This window comes from Lycorma delicatula, chromosome 2 (genome assembly GCF_047948215.1).
Source record: "Lycorma delicatula isolate Av1 chromosome 2, ASM4794821v1, whole genome shotgun sequence".
NCBI classification, from domain to species: Eukaryota; Metazoa; Arthropoda; class Insecta; order Hemiptera; family Fulgoridae; genus Lycorma; species Lycorma delicatula.
The window spans coordinates 109,782,962-109,805,585 of record NC_134456.1 but is presented as its reverse complement, the minus strand read 5'-3'; the positions used below and the strand labels follow the sequence as shown (position 1 = coordinate 109,805,585).

At 29.5% G+C, this 22,624-nt stretch overlaps 1 protein-coding gene across 3 annotated transcripts in view; it reads left to right on the top strand.

The window, feature by feature from the left end:
* Positions 1-20,524, top strand: part of dock (SH2/SH3 adaptor protein dock) — a 53,704-nt gene extending 33,180 nt beyond the window's left edge. For 2 of the 3 annotated variants that reach the window (XM_075356017.1, XM_075356018.1), the window contains 2 exons: positions 1,754-1,963; positions 7,737-18,459. In XM_075356017.1, coding sequence (XP_075212132.1) covers positions 1,754-1,963; positions 7,737-7,949 — 423 coding nt within the window. In that variant the 3' untranslated portion in view covers positions 7,950-18,459. Of the gene's footprint in view, positions 1-1,753; positions 1,964-7,736; positions 18,460-19,123 lie in introns of those variants that run through there. The other variant, XR_012755104.1, reaches the window with a different exon arrangement.
* Positions 20,525-22,624: the final 2,100 nt, after the last annotated feature.

Here is a 22,624-nt window from a genome sequence, read left to right as displayed (position 1 = left end):
CCATATAATTGTTGGCTGTGATAGATTTTTAATTAACTGCCGAGCAGAATCAGTCAAGGATGATACTAAATAACAAAATTTTTAGACTATTGTTAACTTATCATTGTTATGAACAATTGTGCAGAAAAACTCAATAAAGACTAACCAATTCTCATAATAACCATTAAATCTCAGTAGGTCAGTTTGAGGAAGAGTGATTGATTGATCCTTTTTTGAACAAATATTAATATTTTTAAGTGAATTAGACGATTTTGAGGGCAATGACCATTCACGATTGGAATTTAATATTTTTTTGCATTTTCATATGAAGATTATGGAATATTTCTTCCATCTTCTTCATTTTCAGCATTTCATTCTAAAAATGTTTCGACCTCATTGTATTTATGCCAGGTTGAGATTAAATGATTGAATTTGACTTCTAACAGATTAGTATCTTGATTTTCCATACTAATGATTCCATAAACCTTTTTATTCGCATGATGGAACCCGTAAGCCTACCCCTTTGATGATATTTTTTTCGTTTCATTTAGGCTTGAAGCACATCTGTTGTACTTTTACTAGCTCCTTCATCCATATCGGACATTTTGTATGATTATGAAAATAAGAGTTAATTAACATTAAATTTTCGTAAAGGATGCATTTCAAAGAACAAAGCTGAAAGACATAGCATGAGTGAAGGAAATACTATCTAGTTTATAATAATAGGCTTAGATTATGAAATGATAATCGGAGCATAGGATACAACGTCAATAACTGGGTTATTAAGGTCAGAATATTGGCTGAGATAAAGAGGTATTAACAGTACAAGTATTACTTCTATAGATAGGCAGTTAGCTTACCTCATTTGAATCCAAGATGTCTAGCGATGATGAAGATACATATTTTACTTATGAATTGCAGTTGAAATTGCCGCACCAATTAATTAAACACACATTTTCAAGTTTACACATTTCAGTTTTGTTCTTACGAATCAGTAGAATCATATGCATTTGATTGCTTCTGACACCATGATGCTTAACAATGTTACATTGTGCTCACAATTATAAAATTTAGTTGATGATTTCACTATGTATTAAATTCCAAATATCCGGCTCGGAGGACTAAATTATGTTTCGTTTATGTTAAGTGGACTGTAATAGAACAAAAATGATTTGAATTAACAATTATAATTTAGTACATCTTGCAATAATATAATACTGAATTCAACAGGCTTGGCAACTAGGCCATATTGTATGGCTGCATGTTATGCGCTAACACATGTTTAATAAAATACTACCAAATTAAATTGAAAAGATGAAAAAAATAATATTTAATATCACATGGTGTCAGACAGACAGCAACGCTGCCTGAACACCATTTGAGTAACATGTTTTCATGGCAAAAATATCTCTTTCATTAACTAACAACACTTTTATCAACATGAATAAAATGCTTTAGTACATATTTTTATATTGCTTGGTGCTATTCTTCCCAGTCTTTCTTATGTTTGTAATTCATATAAAGTATCTCAACAAAACTACTATTCAGAATTACTTTATGTGAGGCAATGATGTGCATTACACAGTTACTCCCTGTAATAAAATAGAGTGAAGCTGTTATTTATATTTCATTGAAAGTGGATTGGTTGTCTGCAAAGTGGTGATTGATTCTTTTCAAAATAAATTTATTTTCTACCTTTGATTATTTTTCTATGTTAAGTAATATTTTTAAGTAAATTAGTTTTTAATGATAAATTAATTGATTGATAAAACAGGAACTAAGTGAATACTTGACTCAACCTCTTAGAGAACGAGTCGGTGGTAGTGATCGTGGTGATTCATTAGAACGAAGGGGTGGACAAGATCGGCCTCACCTTGTTGGTAAACCATGGTATTATGGTGCTATTACAAGAGCACAATGCGATAATTTGCTTAACCAACAAGGCCATGATGGAGATTTTCTTATAAGAGACAGTGAAACAAATGTGGGTATATTTTTATTTTTTATTATTCTGATATTAAGTTTTTTATTAAAATTTGTAATTTATTATATTGCTTAGGTTAGATTTTGACATTTTAATTAGTAAATTATGTATGTATTTTTGAATTCATTAATTCACTCTACAATCATATACCCTCTTACAAACAGTTATAAATTTGTAACAAATATGTTACTCATATATAATAAACAGTTATAAATTTTTGTTTTATATATAGTTAACTGAGGGGAGAATTCAATAAATCTCTTATTTTTTTCATTTTTCATCCAGGTGATACCATACTCACACACACCTGTGCCTTTTATAGGTTCTGTTAGATATTGGTATCTTCATAACAGAGTAATTTTGTTGCACTGATTAATTGATTAGTAACTAGCTTTGATTATGAAATATTAGTTAGTTTAATCTATCCTTTTGTGATAAAATTCCTGCTTTGTTGGTAATACATTTAAAAATAATGATAATTTTCTAAATATAAGATTTATTTCCCCTTTTTATTATTTTTTTTCTTCAGTCATTAGACTGGTTTGATGCACCTCTCCAAGATTCGCTATCTAGTGCTAGTCGTTTCATTTCAGTATACCCTCTACATCCTACATTCCTAACAATTTGTTTTACATATTCCAAACGTGGCCTGCCTACACAATTTTTCCCTTCTACGTGTCCTTCCAATATTAAAGCGACTATTCCAGGATGCCTTAGTATGTGGCCTATAAGTCTGTCTCTTCTTTTAACTATATTTTTCCAAGTGCTTCTTTCTTCATCTATTTGCCGCAATACCTCTTCATTTGTCACTTTATCCACCCATCTGATTTTTAACATTCTCCTATAGCACCACATTTCAAAAGCTTCTAACTTTTCTTTTCAGGTACTCTGATCATCCAAGTTTCACTTCCATGTAAAGCTACACTCCAAACATATACTTTCAAAAATCTTTTCCTGACATTTAAATTAATTTTTGATGTAAGCAAATTATATTTCTGACTGAAAGCTCGTTTCGCCTGTGCTATTCGGCATTTTATATATCGCTCCTGCTTTGTCCATCTTTAGTAATTCTACTTCCCAAATAACAAAATTCTTCTACCTCCATAATCATTTCTCTTCCTACTTTTACATTCAGTGGTCCATCTTCGTTATTTCTACTACATTTCATTACTTTCATTTTGTTCTTGTTTATTTTCATGTGGTAGTTCTTGCGTAGGACTTCATCTATGCCGTTCATTGTTTCTTCTAAATCCTTTTTACTCTCAGCTAGAATTACTATATCATCAGCAAATCGTAGCATTTTTATCTTTTCACCCTATATTGTTACTCTGGATCTAAATTGTTCTTTAACATCATTAACTGCTAGTTCTATGTAAAGATTAAAAAGTAACAGGGATAGGGAACATCCTTGTCAGACTCCTTTTCTTCTTACGGCTTCTTTCTTATGTTCTTCAATTATTACTGTTGCTGTTTGGTTTCTGTAAATGTTAGCAATTGTTCTTCTATCTCTGTATTTGAACCCTATCTTTTTTTAAATGGTGAACATTTTATTCCAGTCTACGTTATCGAATACCTTTTCTAGTTCTATAAATGCCAAGTATGTTCATCAGTTTTTCTTTAATCTGACACCTAAAGTTGTTCCCTTGTCCCTATACTTTTTCTGAAACCAAATTGGTCTTCTAACACTTCTTCCACGCTCCTCTCAATTCCTCTGTATAGAATTCTAGTTAAGATTTTTGATGCATGGTTAGTTAAGCTAATTGTTCTGTATTTAGCTGCTCCTGCTTTTTGGTATCATGAGTATAACACTTTTTGAAGTCTGACGGAACTTTTCTTTGGTATCATGAGTATAACACTTTTTGAAGTCTGACGGAACTTCCCCTTTTTCATAAATATTACACACCAGTTAATCTATCAATCACTTCCTCACCTGCATTGCGCAGTAATTCTACAGGTATTCCGTCTATTCCAGGAGCCTTTCTGCCATTCAAATCTTTAATGCTCTCTTAAATTCAGATCTCAGTATTGTTTCTCCCGTTTCATCCTGTTCAACTTCCTCTTCTTCCCCTATAACACCATTTTCTAATTCATTTCTTCCGTATAACTCTTCAATGTATTCCACCCACCTATCGACTTTGCCTTTTGTATTATAAATTGGTGTACCATGTTTGTTTAACACATTATTAGATTTTAATTTATGTACCCCAAAATTTTCCTTAACTTTCCTGTATGCTTCGTCTATTTTACCAATGTTTATTTCTCTTTTCACTTCTGGACACTTTTCTTTAATCCACTTTTCTTTTGCTAGTTATTTATAGTATTTCTTAATTATCGATAGTTCCTTTTACTTTCTTCATCGCTAGGATTCTTACATTTTCTACGTTCATCCATCAGTTCCAATATATTATCTGAAATCCAAGGTTTTCTACCAGTTCTCTTTGTTCTGCCTAAGTTCACTTCTGCTGATTTAAGAATTTCCTTTTAAGCATTCTCCCATTCTTTTTCTACATTATCTTTTTTACTCAGACCTATTGCGATGTCCTCCTCAAAAATCTTCTTTACCCCCTCTTCCTCTAGCATCTCTAAATTCCACTGATTCATCTGATACCTTTTCTTCAGGTTTTTTAATCCCCAATCTACATCTCATCACTAAATTATGATCGCTATCAATGTATGCTCCAGGGTAAGTTTAGCAGTTGATGAGTTGATTTCTAAATCTTTGCTTAATCATGGTATAAACTAATTGATACCTTGCAGTATCACGGCTTTTTCCATGTGTATATTCTTCTATTATGATTTTTAAACTGGGTGTTGACAATTACTAAATTATACTTCATGCAAAACTCTATAAGTTGGTCGCTTCTTTCATTTCTTTTGCCCAGCCCATATTCTCCCACTATATTTCCTTCCTTGCCTTTTCCAGTGCCTGCATTCCAATCTCCAACTATTATTAAATTTTCATCTCCTTTTACGTGTTTAATTGCTTCATCAATCTCTTCGTATACACACTCTACCTCATCATCATCATGGGCGCTTGTAGGCATATAGATGTCAACAATCGTTGTCAGTTAAGGTTTCAATTTTTTCCTTATTACAATGATTTTAACGCTATGCATTTTGAAATATTCTACTCTCTTCCCTATCTTCTTGTTCATTACGAAACCTACTCCTGCCTGCCCATTATTTGAAGCTGAGTTAATTATTCTAAAATCACCTGACCAGAAGTCGTTTTCCTCTTCCTACCGAACATCGCTAATTCCTACTAAATCTACATTTATCATATTCATTTCCCTTTTTAAATTGTCTAACGTACCATCCTTTTTTAGACTTCTACCATTCCACACTCCGACTCGTAGGATGTTATTTTTTAATTTAATGTTGACGTCTTCCTTTGTAGTCCCCACCCGGAGATCCGAACGGGGAACTAGTTTATCTCCGGAATATTTTACCAAGGAAGGCATTTCCATCATTGTTATATGAAAATGCAAAGAGCTACATTTTCTTGGAAAAAAGTAGCTGTAGTTTTCCATTGCTTTCAACTGCGCAGTACTCAAAGGATTGATTGATGTTGTTATGACCGTTTAAGTCATCCTGATTTACGCCTTTAACAACTACTGAAAGAGCTGCTGCCCTCTTTCAGGAATCATTCCTTAGTCTGGCTCTCAACAGATATGGTTGTACCTTTGGTCCAGCTATTCTGTATCACTGAGCACTCAAGCCCCCCTCACCAACAGCAGGGTCTCATGATTCATAGGGAGTTATTTCCCCTCGTGAGTAGTAAAGGCTGTTGTATTGAATACATTGGTTTTTATCAGAAATGGGTGGTTTAATTTTTTGTTTTAACACATTTAAAATATCCATAGTATAAGCAGCAGTATTTTGTTAGTTTTGTTGAGAATAACGTACACCATTCAACCAGTCCCTTCGATGAACAGTGATTTATATTAACTTAGCAATTTATATTAACAATTTATATTAACTTAGCGAATTAGACAGCAGGAGATCACTTAACTCATAAGTTAGCATGGTATGAAATATAATTTTTGTGAATTGCTGTATCATTTTCTGGACTGATTTATTTGTCTTTTGGGCATCAAGTCACCTATAACGTAACATAATGCTTAAAAGATAAAGTCTGTTCAAAGGGTATCCGATTATATGGTGTAAAAACAAGCTTACCTAGTAGTTTCCCTCAAAATAGTTCCCTTGTGACTTGAACAACCCGAAAAAGGAGCTTTATATATTAATACTAAGAAACTGAGCGAACCTGAGGAATTGTATCCTTAACCAAGAAATTCTATATTAATATTCATGATAAATAGATGGGTGCCACTTGCATGATTTCCACAGATCTTTTCTATTGTGCCAAACTGTATCATAAAGGTGTTGCAGAACTGTATAGTTCTGTATGTTGATAGTTTGTCTTTCTAATGTATATTGATACTGGACAGCTTCACAGGAATAAAAAACAAGTCAGCATTACTTTGCTGCTTCCTTGTTAAATTCTTCAATTTTGTGGATGATGGTGTCTTCAATTATGATGACATAATTGAAGACACACCTTTGATTTCTGGGTGTTATCTAATCCAAGATTCATTGCAAGTTTCTTAAGAGTCATTGCAACATTCTTACGGAAATTGGTGCATTCCAGCATGTCCTGTATAACAACAAAATAGATTTCTTCCTGTTCAAAATAAAGCAGCTTTGGCAAAAGTTTTGCAGCCACTCTGTTTATACCCAGATCATTTGTTAAAATCTTACATACAGAACCATTGTTAATCCCAATGTCATTTGCAGTTTCTGATAGTCAGCTGATGATTTCATATAATTAAACAACCATTTATATGGTGGTTACTTTATCAAATATATTTATACCACTCTTTGTGTAACCCCTCTAGCTTCATTCCCTGCTTAATTCTAAACTGTTTTGCTTTGGGTATCATCAGGCTTTTGGCAGAATTTGATGTAGTAATGTGTTGCAATATTTTGCATGAAATAAAAATGCAACAAGCATCCTTAGACTAAAATAATGATTGCTGGGCAACAAGACGTGCTTTACAAGTTTACAAAAAACATGAATTGGCTCACTATGTATTAGTGTTGCACTTACTTTTTGAGAGAAAAATACAGTTGGGTACTTTCTGAATGGACCTTACTAAGTAGGACATTATGATATTAAGTTACTTGTATAAAATGAAGGGGGAAAATCATATTAACTAATTTGATGTGTAAGCATAATAAATTCATTGAAAATATGAGCCCATCATTAGTAAACTGTATTGTGATAAAATATTCTCATACAAAAGAATAGATTGACAGTATCTCAGGTGTAGGAATGTTAGGTAAGAGAATGGATAGTATTAAGTTAACTTTTCTTTCTTCTGAATATGTTTATTCTCATTTTACATTAAGGTTTTGGGCATCTTTTATTCCCAAAAATGTTGTACCATTTCAGGTGTCAGAAGAATATCAGATTACATTAATTGTGCAATAACTCCAAGTATTAGTAGCACATATCATTGAGCAACATGTTTTTTGCAAGGGTAAAATTAGAGGAGCTAACGGTCTGTAATTGTTAGAGATGTTATTTTTCTTGATCCTCTGCTGAACTGAAGATATATAAAATTTGTCATTGCAATACTACATATATTGTAGTATGCACATTTTCTAACTTGCTGTTAAAAAAAAAAAGTAGTTATTTATACAATTTTTTTATCTTTTTAAATACCTCATTCATTATTATACAAATGTAAATTTTTTCTTACTGTTTCAGATGGGAGATTATTCAGTTTCTTTGAAAGCTCCAGGCCGTAATAAACATTTCCGAGTGCATGTAGAAGGAGCACTTTACTGTATTGGACAGCGTAAATTCCATACACTCGAACAACTCGTTGATCATTATCAACGAGCGCCTATTTATACGAACAAACAGGGTGAAAAATTATATCTTGTACGCCCTTTACCACGACCTGTTAATAATTGCTAGGTATAATACCTAATGCGCTTTTATATCTTACACATACCAGGACAATCTTTTAATGATTTTCTTAAATTGAATTTCTTATTTTTTTATAATTTAAAAGAATTGCTTCATGGCTAAGTAAATATATTATAATTATGATATGTTGCTGTGCAGACCAGTGTATTGTTATATCATATAAAACTGCTACATGTGAAAAAAAAATCAGGCTCTTAATTAAATAGTGATTTTTTTTTTTTTTTTTTATTCAATCTAGAGGTCAAATAATTCAATGAACAAACATTACAATGTAATTTTGTTTGTGTAAGTAACGTATTTTTAAAGTCGGTACTGATAACTTATTTTTAGGATTTTTTGTCATTATTCTGTTAGTATATGAATTTATTTTTTTTAAAAATAAACATTGAATTGTTTGCAGAAACTTTTCAATGATGTAAACAAGAATGTCATAGTGCTACTTATATATTAGGAATAAATGTATTATTCCTAAGAACAGAAAGAATTTAATTAAAAGAACTATAAAATTCAATAAGAGGATATTCATGTGGTCATTTTCATTGTGCATCTTAACAGTCTTATAAAACAGATCGCTCATCTTAATGAAATGTCCTCCATAAAAGAGAAAACAAAGAAATGCAAGTACAAAGTTTCATTTTATATCATATCATTGGAGTTCTGCTCTATGGTAGGTATTGATGTGGCATCAGCTTCATACCTTCTACCTTCCATTATTCTTATAGAGGTTCCTTACTGTTTTTAATTTGTATTCTTACTTAATTTTTTATTCATACTTTATCCAGCTTATCCTCCATGATTCTTTCTACTTAATCTGTGTCTTTCACAATCACTTTTTTAGATACCTTTTGAGATTCAAATGAAGAGATATTAATTTCTTGAAAATTTTACCCAGACACCAGTACATATTTGGAAAGATAAGCAGTAATAAATGATTCCATTCAGTTATGCAGTAAGATACTCAGTCTAATTAGCTCCCAATTTTGGTAAAAATGTTGCACGATTTTTTTAATCGCTTTTTTCCTTTAACCTTTGATATCTGTGTCTGCTGGCACTGCTCAGCTTATAGATAATACCTTACCGATGTACTGTTTGGACAGCTTTGGAGAATTAAAATGGAATAAAAGTGAGAGAATTATAGAATTCTTCAAGATCTATTCATTGTTTTATGAGGCTGGTTACATACTTCGTTCCCATAATCCACCTATAAACTTCAGAATTTATATTATTGAAAAGGATTGCTGTTTTTTTTTTCATTATATGAATTTTTAATCAGCATGTAATTATAATGTGATGTTTTAACAGCTGTCATTTGTAGTTAATAGTGTATCTTATATTTAATGTATAATTATTTAATTTTAATGATTATTATTATTTGTATAGTTAGAAAAATATCAGCAATTTTGCTCATATTACCATATCATACATTACATCCATTTGTAGTATTTATTTTAATTCGATTTATTGAAATTATAATATGGAAAAAGTTTTTTATTTTAATTTTTGACATTTATTATTAATAGTTTAAAGTTATGTTGTTTGAACTCTGTAGTAAGTGCAATAAGTTCTGTAAATACAATAAATATCAGTTGTGTGCAGCTAGGGAACTTTGTATTATAAGGTGATCCGTTATTGTGACAACATTCAAATACCATGAACATCAATAGTATTTTCAGCATTTTGCCTCTGCTAAGTATTATTATATGTGATTTATAGTAGCTTTGCTGTTTTGTGAAGTTTCTGATATTGGGCTGTTTGGAAGTAGGATTGTATTTTCAGATCTGTATTGAATGTGACTTTTGCTGTAAAATATTTAACATTTCATCTTTTTCCTTTTTTTTATAAAGTATTTATGAAATTGCCTGAGTTTTTGTATTTTCTTTTAAGTTTACGAAATTATCTAAAAAAAAGAAAGGTAAAGTAATTAAAAATGTAAAAAAGTAAAAAATTCAGTCTTATCAAAATTAAAATTTTTATTAACTACTAATATATTATTGCGCACATATCCAGTGGTGGTTCAGAACTAAAGGATTGCAGATATCTTAGATTTTTTCTTTTATATAGTAAAATGATGCTGAGTTTGAACATATTCGTACAGAGGTTAATAGAAGGTAATAAGATTCCTATCTTATTGAGAAAAAAAAAAGGCTGCTATTATTTTAACTAAATGGGAATCCAAAACTTTAGCAAAAATTGTATTTTTAGTTACAAAAAGTAATATTATTTTAAGAAGTAGCAAATAAACACAATTTCTTAGGAGTTCTTTTTTTTACTTTCAGCACATTAACATTATTTATAAACTTTTTAATTCACAAAAGTTCTTACACATTTTCATAGTTTAAAGGTGAACTCACGGTATCCACCACCTTCAGAATGCTGTAACAATAAATTTCAAATATAATCAGCAGGCTGTAGAAGAGATTCAGTGTAATGTTATATATGTTAAAGAAAATTAATAACCTGTTTACTCTTATCAAAATTGACCACATTGATTCAATGCACAGAATTAACTGGGTGAATTTTAGTGTTGATTTGGTATTCTATAAATTTAAATTATTTAAAACATCAGGCTGTAAACCATTTTATTTTGTTTCCAGAGTGTAAAATATTAAATCAATTAAGTGTTTTTTGCCAAGTTTCTGAATGGAACCTATGACAATTATCTTAATTTGTACCTTCTCTCAAGCATGGCATTCCATTTGTCATTTATACATTTTATTGTGACTTACTTTTTTTTTACCTTTTATTTCTTACTTCTGTCTATAGTCCTGTTACATGATACTATTCAGTTAAAAGTATATCGAGCCTATTTTAGAAAGTAAGTAAAAATTATGACTATGTTATAATCATTTTTTTACTGTAAAAAATACTAATTTTATTTATTTATTTTGTTTTTTATTTACTTTAAAAGATATTAAATACAAAATTATCAACACCACTAAAGTTTATTTACTTTATACAATACTGCTCTGAAGATGTATTGAATTCTATTTACCTCCAAACATTTTTTTTAACCAAAAAATAAATTAATCATTAAAAAAATTAATAAACATTTATAAAACATCCATTTATTTAGAAACTGGTATAAAATTTTTTTTAATCTGTAATACAGGAAAATCAGTTTTAATTTGTGTTTAAACATTTATTCCATCTTGAAAAGTTAGCTTCTACAAGAGTGTGTTAATTGTGCTTACATTATTTTCAGTGTGGAGACAGAACAGTTATTTTAGTGCTCTGTGTCCCCTTTTTTGTTAGATAAGAGAGAATGTAAGTTTGTAAGTTCTTATAGTTTTAAGAGTGGTAGTGCATACAAAGTTTAAAAAAGTGTCAGTTTAGTAAGGCTTGCATTTCTCTTAATTACTCTTTGTTGAATACAGATTTTCTTAGTAAAGTAAAAAGAGCACCCAAGATACAGCTATGTTAAGGAAATACTTATGAAATATGCTCATTTAATACAAAAGATGCTTATATGTAAAACATGGAATGATTTAACCTTGAAAAAGTTGTTGAAAATTTGAACAGGCAAGATCTCAAAAATGGCTGCAAACAAATGACAAAATTAACTTGCAGATAGACTGGGATTTTCATAATCTTGATCTAAGCCTTATTAAGAAGATTGCATTATATTAAAAAAAAATTGTTGGGAAGCATTAATTAATCAGATTTCTCGGTGGGCTGCAATCTGTATTTCTTCCAGTCGGTAGCAGCTGAATGTTTTGCTGCTCTGTTTGTCATTTATTCAAGTTGAGCTGCTCATTTTCTTGGCAGTGTTTACTTTTATAATTTTTTTAAGGGTATTTATGCTAATAAGTTTAAAAATATTATTTTTCCCATCAAATTATTAAAAATAATTTCAGCAAGTAAAATGTTAAACCCTTATATAAGACTTAATTTTATTTCTGGTAGATATCAAAGCATGCAAACTTATTCTAGAAATTTATGACCTAATTATAATAATGTAATCTATAATGAATTTTATAGTCAATAAATTCACATGTATATGAATGTTTATGTTTTATGTATCCTTTGGTACTGTTTAATTTTATATATCAATTCATGTACTTGTACAGCGCTCTGGATTGGAAAATATTATGTAAACTCATACATATAATAAAGTAGTCTTATTTAACAGCATTTACATGTAAAAGTTTTACTAGCCACCTATTATGCATATGTATACTCACAGTATAACTTGACTAATTCACAATTCATTGTAATAGTAGTACAGGTATAATCCCAGTTATCCAAAATAATGGGGGCAGGTTGATTCCAGATAACTGGAAATTTCAGATGAGCCGGTTTGCTAAATAATAAGGAAAAAAGATTATTTTATTTAAAAAAACAGCATTATTTTGTCTGAAAAACATTTATTTAAGCGATTTAATGAAAAATCATTACAGTAGCCTTCTAATTATTTTTTTCTGAAAAAATCAGGAATTTTTTTCTGGGTTTGACTTTCTACCTATTTTCTTGTTGCAATTTCGCACCAAACATTATGTCTGTGGGTGTCAAGTCATTGCTTTGTTCGACAAACTGCAATGATACAATTATGATCACTGCAGGAATGAGGATAGTAATACAGCATTACAGAAATTTCAGTGTGTAATTTATAAGTTATATTAAGCCTGCCTAAAGCACTGAATTGTTCATTATATGACCTTGAATTCATTTTTCACCTGTCACTGCAAGCGATTTGATTTCTCGGGTAATAACTTAAAATTAAATACAGATTCATCAATGTTAAAAAGTTGGTCTTTTGTGTAACCCTGTTGTTTTTTTTAAATTCACTTTTGAAAAGTTGTGTTTTTATCAGTTGATAACTGCTCACCACAACATTTAATTGAATTTGGTATGTGGTTTTTCACCTGTCCAACCATCTTAAACTTCTGCTAATATTTTAGCCTTCTTTTGAATTATAATGCCAGATGTTAGAAGTCCATTTTCCCTATTCTGTGTGAACTTTAAAACTACAGGTTCATTTAGTTTTTTATATTTCAGTTCTTTCATTGTTCTATTCAGTGTTTTTAATATTATGCTGTTTGAGTTTGTCTTTGCATTTAATCTAGTCTATGGCATGGAAATACACCATTTTGAACCCTTTTTACAGCTTCCAATTTTTTTTCAATAGTTATAACTTCTCATTTATATATGACATCATTGTTAAATTTTATTCCATTCAACCAACAAAAATTACCACAGATGATATGAAACAGAAGTTGCATTTTATTTTTAAGTATAGACAGTGACACCATCACATTCAACCGCAATATAAGACTGGACTCCTTGCTACAGAAATTATGTGATAATTAATTATATGTAATACCATAGTAAGGAAATGACTTGCGAAGTATTAAGAAAACATCCTGTCTGAATGTTAAGTAATGTTAAGGCTTCTGATTAGAGAAACAGTTTTTGTTTATACTTCTATAAAAGTACAATAGGCAGCCTACTTCATTGCGTTTTGGTTTTAATTTGTTTTCTTTCTGTTGTTTTTAATAACATTTAATTCATATCTTTTAAATACACTAAAGATTATTTAAATATGTTGATGTTTTGGTTAACCCAAGTTCAGATACCAGGATTTTTCTGTATTTGGGAAAGTATATATAATTTTAAATTGTCATTCATTTGCTATAAAAATAGAATATTGATAAAACGGTGATGTTCCAAAATTATTGTTAGATAATAAACTACGGTTCTGAAGAACTTGAAAACTTTCCTCTGTTTGATTTAAAACAATAAATTTTATTTTATATATAAAAAATTAATGTAACCATAAAACGTAGTAAAATTTGTATTTTTGTAACTGACATGCCAGTTGAGTTCGGCATGGTAGTTTTTCATTAGTTGACCGTAGTTTAATTCCTAGCATGAGTCAGTACTTTTATATTTTTTTTTTTGTTATCACTTTTCCTGAAATTTTGTCTTAATTTCGGTATTTTTTCATTGTGTAACTTTACATGAAAACTATATTATCAGTTATCAAATATCACTATGTAATCATTTAATAAAATTTTATTATTTTCACTTAGAAATACTTACGAGGTGTGATAAAAAAATATGGTGAATAATTTTTATTAAAAAAAGTAATAAAGTTACATAGAATTCGATTTAATCTCCTTCAAAGTACTGTCCTTGGCTAGCAATACACTTATCCCAACGTTGACTCCATGACTGGAGGGATTTCTAGAAGGCATCTTTCGGAAGGGCTTTCAGCTGCTCGGTCGTGGCCCTCTCAATGTCTACAATGGTGTCAAAACGTTTTCCTTTAAGCACAGTTTTAATTTTTGGGAAGAGCCAAAAGTCGCATGGTGCTAAATCCGGTGAGTATGGGAGATGTGGACAGACAGGAACACTTTTTACGGCCAAAAACTCGCGAATCAGAAGTGAGGTGTGACATGGCGTGTTGTCATGGTGAAGAAGGAAGCCATTGGTCCATTTTTCTGGTCGCTTTCTTCGTACGTTGTTTCACAAACGTTGCAGTATACCCTTATAAAATTCAGAGTTTACAGTTGTCACCCTTGGAACGAACTCTGATTGCACTATGCCCTCACTATTGAAAAAAACAACGAGCATGACCTTGATGTTGGATTTTGACTGACGTGCCTTTTTAGGGCGAGGAGATGAACTGGTTTTCCATTGAGAACTCTGCATTTTGGTCTCAGGGTGATAGCCATAGACCCAACTTTCATCTCCAGTTACAATTTCGGTCATGAAGTCCGGATCTGCATGAAGATGACAATTCAACTTCGTGCAAATTGACACACGATTTTTCTTCTATTCATCACTCAAAAGTCTGGGAACAAATTTTGCACTCACTCGTCTCATTTGCAATTCATTAGTTAAAATGCTTTGAACAGATCTGTACGAGATGTTAAGGTCTTCCGATAGCTCTCGAATAGTCATTCGCCTGTTTGAACGAACCATTGTTTCCACTTTTTGCACATTTTCAACTGTTTTTGAGGTTACTGGACGTCCCGCACGCTGCTCGTTTTCAACAGACTCATTTCCGTTTTTAAATCGGTCATACCACTTGTACACAGTCTTCAAAGTTACCACATTATCGCCGTACACCGATTCTAACATTTCGTAACCTTCTTTGGCACTCTTTTGCAACTTAAAACAAAACTTAATGTTAATGCGTTGTTCAAAATCCATGTTGCGCGACAGACACGATAAACACAACCTCACTCTAGCGGCTCTGGCAGCTGACTGGCAAGCTCAAACGTGTTACAACTTGTCCCTTCCTGTCTCAGTTGATCACGCTATTGGACAAATTACAGCATATGGATGTAGCGTCGGCAGTTGCCGCTATAAAAATTCATTCACCGTATTTTTTGATCACACCTCATAAGTAACCATTATGACAGTTTCTACATTGTAGATAAAATTTGTAAATAAATAATTGCATAAAAATTATTTTATTCATTGTAGTTAGAAATTTAAAGGAAAATTTTCACCATTAAAAAGCAATAATTAACTTTTAACAACTTAAACAAACTTTAGCTATAAACAAACATATTTTCCTAAACTACAAAGAACCCACACAGAAATGCATTGAACTACAGCTAAAGGAATATAAAAACCATATAATTGCTTAATTAGTACTATCAAATAATGAAGCTAGATGTATTCAAATACTCTGTTAAATTTATTGGTTGGTATTTAAGAAACTAAATTTACTTTTTCAAAATCTAAACAGTATTTTAATAAATTGATAAAAATGTTTAAATGATTGTTAGGTGTTAAGAGTTCCTAAATAGAGGGAAACCAGATCCATTCCTTGCAAGAACTCCTGTAATATTTCTCTCCCTGCAGGTGTATATTGTACTCAGTGTATGGCCACTGAATTTTTTCATATATTTTCAATTATTCGCAAAAGCATAGCATTTTATTTAGCTGTTTTTTAAATGATAAAGACAGTCATGTAATAACCTAAATCTGAGAATATTATTTCAAATTAATGTTAAAAGTTAATATTAGTGTAATAATTTTTTTTACAGAATATTTTATATTTAATAAATATCTGAAAAAAAAATAATCTTCAGTAGAAATTAAACTGAAAAATCACATTTTATTAATGTAAATTTTTAAATATTAAAAATAAATAACATAACACAGAAAAGTGTAGTGGTATTTAAAAAAAATAAATAAAATATTTTGTAGAAGAAAACCAAGTTCATAAACTGAAAGCTGATCATTGTATGCAAACTATACAGCCTTAATAAGAACCTATCAGAATAAAAAAGAACCTAACAGTTTATTTAAACCAAAAGTGTTGGCTACTTATTGCATATTTTCACATGAGCAGGCACAAAAGTGTTAGGCACCACATCCTCATTCTGTCATAATTTTTCCTGTAGAATAATTTATGTTAGTTGAATATTTTATGTAATTTTTTTACTTTTTTTTTAAAGCAAATGTATTTTAGTTGATACAGTGCAATAATATAAAATTAATTGTCTCCTGAAAAACTTAATTGAAATATTTCCCTTAATTTTGATTAGAGGCTGAACCTGTAAAATTTTTAATGAGTGAAAGTTTACTTGATAGTATTTTTTTTTATTTTTTAGTGTTCATTTGTACAAGAAGGGCTTAGCAGTTTTGGTTTTCTTTTTTATCAGCCTAATCCTTGCTAATCTTAAAGTAATTATGAGATTTTTTTTTGCAAAATATAAAATAAGTATATTGTGTATGAAATTATTTTTGTTATAAGAGTTTTTAATAGAATTTAAAACTGTTTAATCAGATCCAGCTGTACTGTTATTCTTGTGACTATTTTATACATCTGAATTTTATAATAGAATTTTTTTATAAAGAGATAATGTAATTATTTAAGTATAAATAATTATTGGCTTCAAGATTATGTTTTCAGGGATTTACAACGATTCAATGCCTATATGCTGTATAGTTTTTGGTTTTTTTTTCTTACATAATATGTACATTTAAATTAAATTTTGTTATTAGTTTTAAGTAAGAAAGTAAATGATGATTATTTATAAATTCATTACGCAGAAATATGCACAAATTTATAATATATATTATGTATATTTTTTTTTATTAATAGTTAAATTAATGAATATGTGTGTAGTATTTTATGTATTTAAATCTGTTTGTTTGTTTTTTTTATTATTGTATGTGTGGTGCAATGTTTTTAACGGTTATTACTTTTTTTTTATTTTCTTATTTAGTTGTAATTATAAAAGTGTATAAAGAAAAGACATTGTAAGTTAATTCTTTCCGTTAATTTTCTTAATTTATTATTTTAGCTTGGCCTAATTATTAAGTCAGGCATATAATTATGTGAATCTGATCTATTATATATATATTATAATATTATAAATATATTTTATTAATCTAGTCCTTTAAAAGATCAGTGTGCCACTATTTATAGTTAAAAATAATATTTAAAAAGAAATATACATTTCAGTAATTAAGTAAAGGAAATGTAATTTTTTTTAATCAATGATATGTTTATTTTTGGAATTTTATTGATTTAAATGAAGTTGAGGAATATTGATAGAGAATGATTAAGTTGTAATGTTAATTAAAATACTCATAAAAGAATTATCTGTAAGATTTAGAATTGATAAGTTGTGATATAATGAATTAATAGTTATAGTAATAATTTAAAATAATGATAATTATAATATTAAAAAAAAGTGTGTCCATACAAATGGATTGGATTATCCGATTTTACCTTGCCCCTTAATTTTTTTATACCTGAAGTGAAGCTGATGTTAATATTCGTATGGTTGCTGTTTTTTAATTTTTTAATGATATAATGGTTGGCTGAATGGAATTGTACTGTTTTGTATTTTGTATTTATAAAAAAAAAGAAGCAAAATATATACATATTATAAATTAATTAATATATATAATAAAAATTTTGTTAAGTGTTTTTTTTAAATTATTTTCTTTAGAAGTGTTTACATTTTTTGTTAGTGTGCATATATATTTAGTAATAATAAGTTTGTCTTAATACTATATCTATTTTTTTCTCATTAGATTATTTATATTACATTATATGTAATATTTGATGATATTTTGCTATTTAAAATATATATATATATTTTTTCCTTAACTTATTATTTATTGTATGGAAAATAATATTTTATGTGATTATTGAACATTGCTCAGCTTACTGTTTAGATATTTAATTTGTCTGGTTGTGTTTTGTATATGAAAATATAACTTTATAAAAAAAATTATTTTCAGAAATACAAATTGTTTCAATATACTAAAATTAAATTAGGTTTCTCTTTTCTACAAGATCAGTAAATTTTAAAAATAAAGTTGAAAACAGTGTAGTAGCTTAATGCATTTTGAGTAAATGATGTATCTGAAAGTTCAGAATCTTACATACTATTTCAGTTTTTTTTCTTTAGATGTTAAGAAAAGTCATTGTTTTTTGTTTTTTTTTTTAATATACCATTTTCTTTTGTTATTAATATGCCAAGTATTAAAAAAAATGGCAAGTTAAATAAAATTAAATAGCAAAAATTAATTTTGTTTTATTTAATTACTTTATATTTTTTTTCATTATTTCCTTAACTTAATAGTTTGAACTTAGCCCAAATAAATAAAGTATGTAAATGTCCTTAACCATAAGTATAGCGTGTGGTATGCTATTTAATTTCATAATAGCATATTCTTATTAGTCAGCTCTTTAGGATCTTGTTCTAATTTTTCCAATTAGTTTCTAAAAAATATTTAATTGATCTTTTTTAAAGTAACAACTAACAACATTATTTATTGTTTTCATTGGGTTTGTCAGTTTTAAATTCTTGTTTTTTTTTCTACAGTTATATTTCATAGTACAGCAGTGTGCTATACTACATATTTACCATTATTAGTTACCAAATGTAACTGTGCATCTAAACAAAAGCATTTGGATCTCAATCAGTAAAATACGATTTAACTTCTTTTTTTTTATATTGTCAGCAGTAAAACAAATAGCTGACTTTGTCAGAGCTGATTTCTGTGTTTTATTGTTGACAATGTTTTTTATTTACAAAACCATTGAGCCTGTTGTTTCCAGAGTGTGAATGGTTATAGCATTTGAAACTTATTATGTTTTGGTTAAAAATGTGTTTGATTGTGGCAGTGCTGTAGAAAACATAAAGGAAATCTTTCATCAAAGGTTCCAAACATCAATGTTCCAGATCACAGTGCTGTGTGAAACTTGATCAGTTAGTTCCAAGAAGCTGGATTGACAAAGATGCGCCTGAGTCTGGAAGTCTATCTTGACAGGTAGATTTGGATATTTCTGATTTCATAGTTCAAAGTCAAAAAAGTTGGCACAACAAGCAGAAATCATGAGAAGTAATGTGCACAGAGCACTAACTAAAATTTAAAAATATACCTTTGTAAAACAAGACATATGAAATTAAATAAATGTTATTGAATAATTTTATTACTGGTAATGAACACGTAAGTATTAATTTTAATTTTTTTCCATAATTAATACACTTATAATAAGAATTTACTTAATAATAATGTATGGCAGTTAAAAAGATGGTATTCTAGCCATTATTTTATTTGCAACGTAAGACAATACATAAAGGCATCAGTTACATATAGTGATTTTCCTTATGTTGAATATTGCAAGTGGTTTTTGGATTTTCTGAAGGTAAAAGTAGAAGACATTTACAGTGTAACATTTTTTTTCAAATGAACATGGCTTCATTCATCATGCCATGTCAGCAGCCAGAACTATTGCTTATGGGTCTTGTGAGTAATCCTCATGAGATCTTTGAACAAACATCTCGTGGCAAAAATTGAGTTTGGTGTGTTATAACTGCTCAAGAATACAAAAAGAGTGTGTTCTTTTGTATTTCATGAGGCATGTAAATTTAGCTAAAGCAGATAAGTAAGTGTATATCAATAAAAAGCAGGTTTGTAAGTTATTCACTTATGCTGTAGAGATTTTCTTCTCAAGTTTGCTTTTGCAGCATGTTAGCTGACAACTTTTGCTTTCGTACCTTTTCAAACACCAATATTTTTAATTTATGAAGTATACATGATTCAGAGGTATTAATTAGATTTTTTTCTCTGTTAAATACGAGTCAATTTTAATATTACTCTTGGATTCAGGGCCAAGAAAATATGTTACACTGCTCTCATATTACCCATTAATGTCAATGGATATAAGGCTATAAAGAGTTGTGTAAACTGATAACAGAAATTGAGGTGATGAAGAGTTGTGAAAACTGATAACAGAAATTTCATGTTTACATTAATTTGATTAAAGTACTTGCTAATGCAGTATATATTTTTTTTGTAATTTTATGAATTAAAAGCTTACTCCAATATGTTCATTTTTTTGTTTAATGCCATTTAAAAAAAAATTATCTGTGCTGCTTCATTTAAAGACTGACACGACATCTGAAATTCATATTTTAATACACTCAAAAAATTGGAAATGTAGATAATTTATTTATCAATATTATCTGTAAAGGTAGTTCATCCATTATACAGCAGTTCTGTAGGTTGTTGTACCTGTTTTATAGCTTCTTTATTAAATGTTACTTTTAATATGCAAATTTAACAATTGTTATTTTTAGTCTGATGCCAATTTTAAAAGTCAAAATTATAGACTTTTTGTGAAATTGATGGATTTTAATGTTATATCCGTAATTTTATTAAATATATGTTTGACTTTGGTTTCATTAACAATATAATTTTAATACATCATACCAGCAATTATATAAGTTGTTAGTAGTGGGAACTAATTAATCTTTCTATTTACTTAACAAGGAAATCGATGTTAAATAAAAAATGATAATAAATAAAAATTAAGTAAATAAATATTAGTGAATAATTTTATCATTTGTAATCAACACTAAAAGTATTCATTCTAATTTTTTTTTGTATTTAATACACTTATAAGAACTGATTTAAAAATAATTTTTTTTCTTCAGTCATTTGACTGGTTTGATGCAACTCTCCAAGATTCCCTATCTAGTGCTAGTCGTTTCACTTCGGTATACCCCCTACATCCTACATCCCCAACAATTTGTTTTACATATTCCAAACGTTGCCTGCCTGCACATTTTTTTCCTTCTATCTGACCCTCTAATATTAAAGCGACTATTCCAGGGTGCCGTAATATGTGACCAATAAGTCTGTCTCTTTTTAACTGTATTTTTCCAAATGCTTTTTTCTTCATTGATTTGCCACAACAGCTCTTCATTTATCACTTTATCCACCCATCTGATTTTTACCATTCTCCTGTAGCACCACATTTCAAAAGCTTCTAATCTTTTCTTTTCAGGTACTCCGATCGTCCAAGTTTCACTTCCATGTAAAATTACACTCCAAACATATACTTTCAAAAATCTTTTCCTGGCATTTAAATTAATTTTTGATGTAAACAAATTATATTTCTGACTGAAAGCTCGTTTCGCCTGTGGTATTCGGCATTTTATATCGCTCCTGCTTTGTCCATCTTTAGTAATTCTACTTCCCAAATAACAAAATTCTTCTACCTCCATAATCGTTTCTCTTCCTATTTTTACATTCAGTGGTCCATCTTTGTTATTTCTACTACATTTCATTACTTTCGTTTTGTTCTTGTTTATTTTCATGTGGTAGTTCTTGCGTAGGACTTCATCCATGCCATTCATTGTTTCTTCTAAATCCTTTTTACTCTCAGCTAGAATTACTATATCATTAGCAAATCGTAGCATCTTTATCTTTTCACCCTGTATTGTTACTCTGGATCTAAATTGTTCTTTAACATCATTAACTGCTAGTTCTATGTAAAGATTCAAAAGTAACGGGGATAGGGAACATCCTTGTCAGACTTCCTTTCTTATTATGGCTTCTTTCTTATGTTCTTCAATTATTACTGTTGCTGTTTGGTTCCTGTAAATGTTAGCAATTGTTCTTCTATCTCTGTATTTGAACTCTTATTTTTTTTAAAATGCTGAACATTTTATACCAGTCTACGTTATCGAATGCCTTTTCTAGGTCTGTAAATGCCAAGTATGTTCATTTGTTTTTCTTTAATCTGACGCCTAAAATTGTTCCCTTGTCCCTATACTTTTTCTGAAACCAAATTGGTCTTCTCCTAACACTTCTTCCACTCTCCCTCAATTCCTCTGTACATAATTCTAGTTAAGATTTTTGATGCATGGCTAGTTAAGCTAATTGTTCTGTAATCTTCACATTTATCTGCTCCTGCTTTCTTTGGTATCATGAGTGTATCACTCTTTTTGAAGTCTGACGGAACTTCCCCTTTTTCATAAATATTACACACCAGTGTGTATAATCTATCAATCGCTTCCTTACCTGCACTGTGCAGTAATTCTACAGGTATTCCGTCTATTCCAGGAGCCTTTCTGCCATTCAAATCTTTTAATGCTCTCTTAAATTCAGATCTCAGTATTGTTTCTCCCCTTTCATCTTCTTCTTCCTCTATAACACCATTTTCTAATTCATTTCCTCCATATAACTCTTCAATATATTCCACCTACGACTTTGCCTTTTGTGTTATAAATCAGTGTACCATCTTTGTTTAACACATTATTTGATTTTAATTTATGTACCCCAAAATTTTCCTTAACTTTCCTGTATGCTTTGTCTATTTTACCAATGTTCATTTCTCTTTCTACTTCTGAAAACTTTTCTTTAATCCACTCTTCTTTCACTAGTTTGTAGTA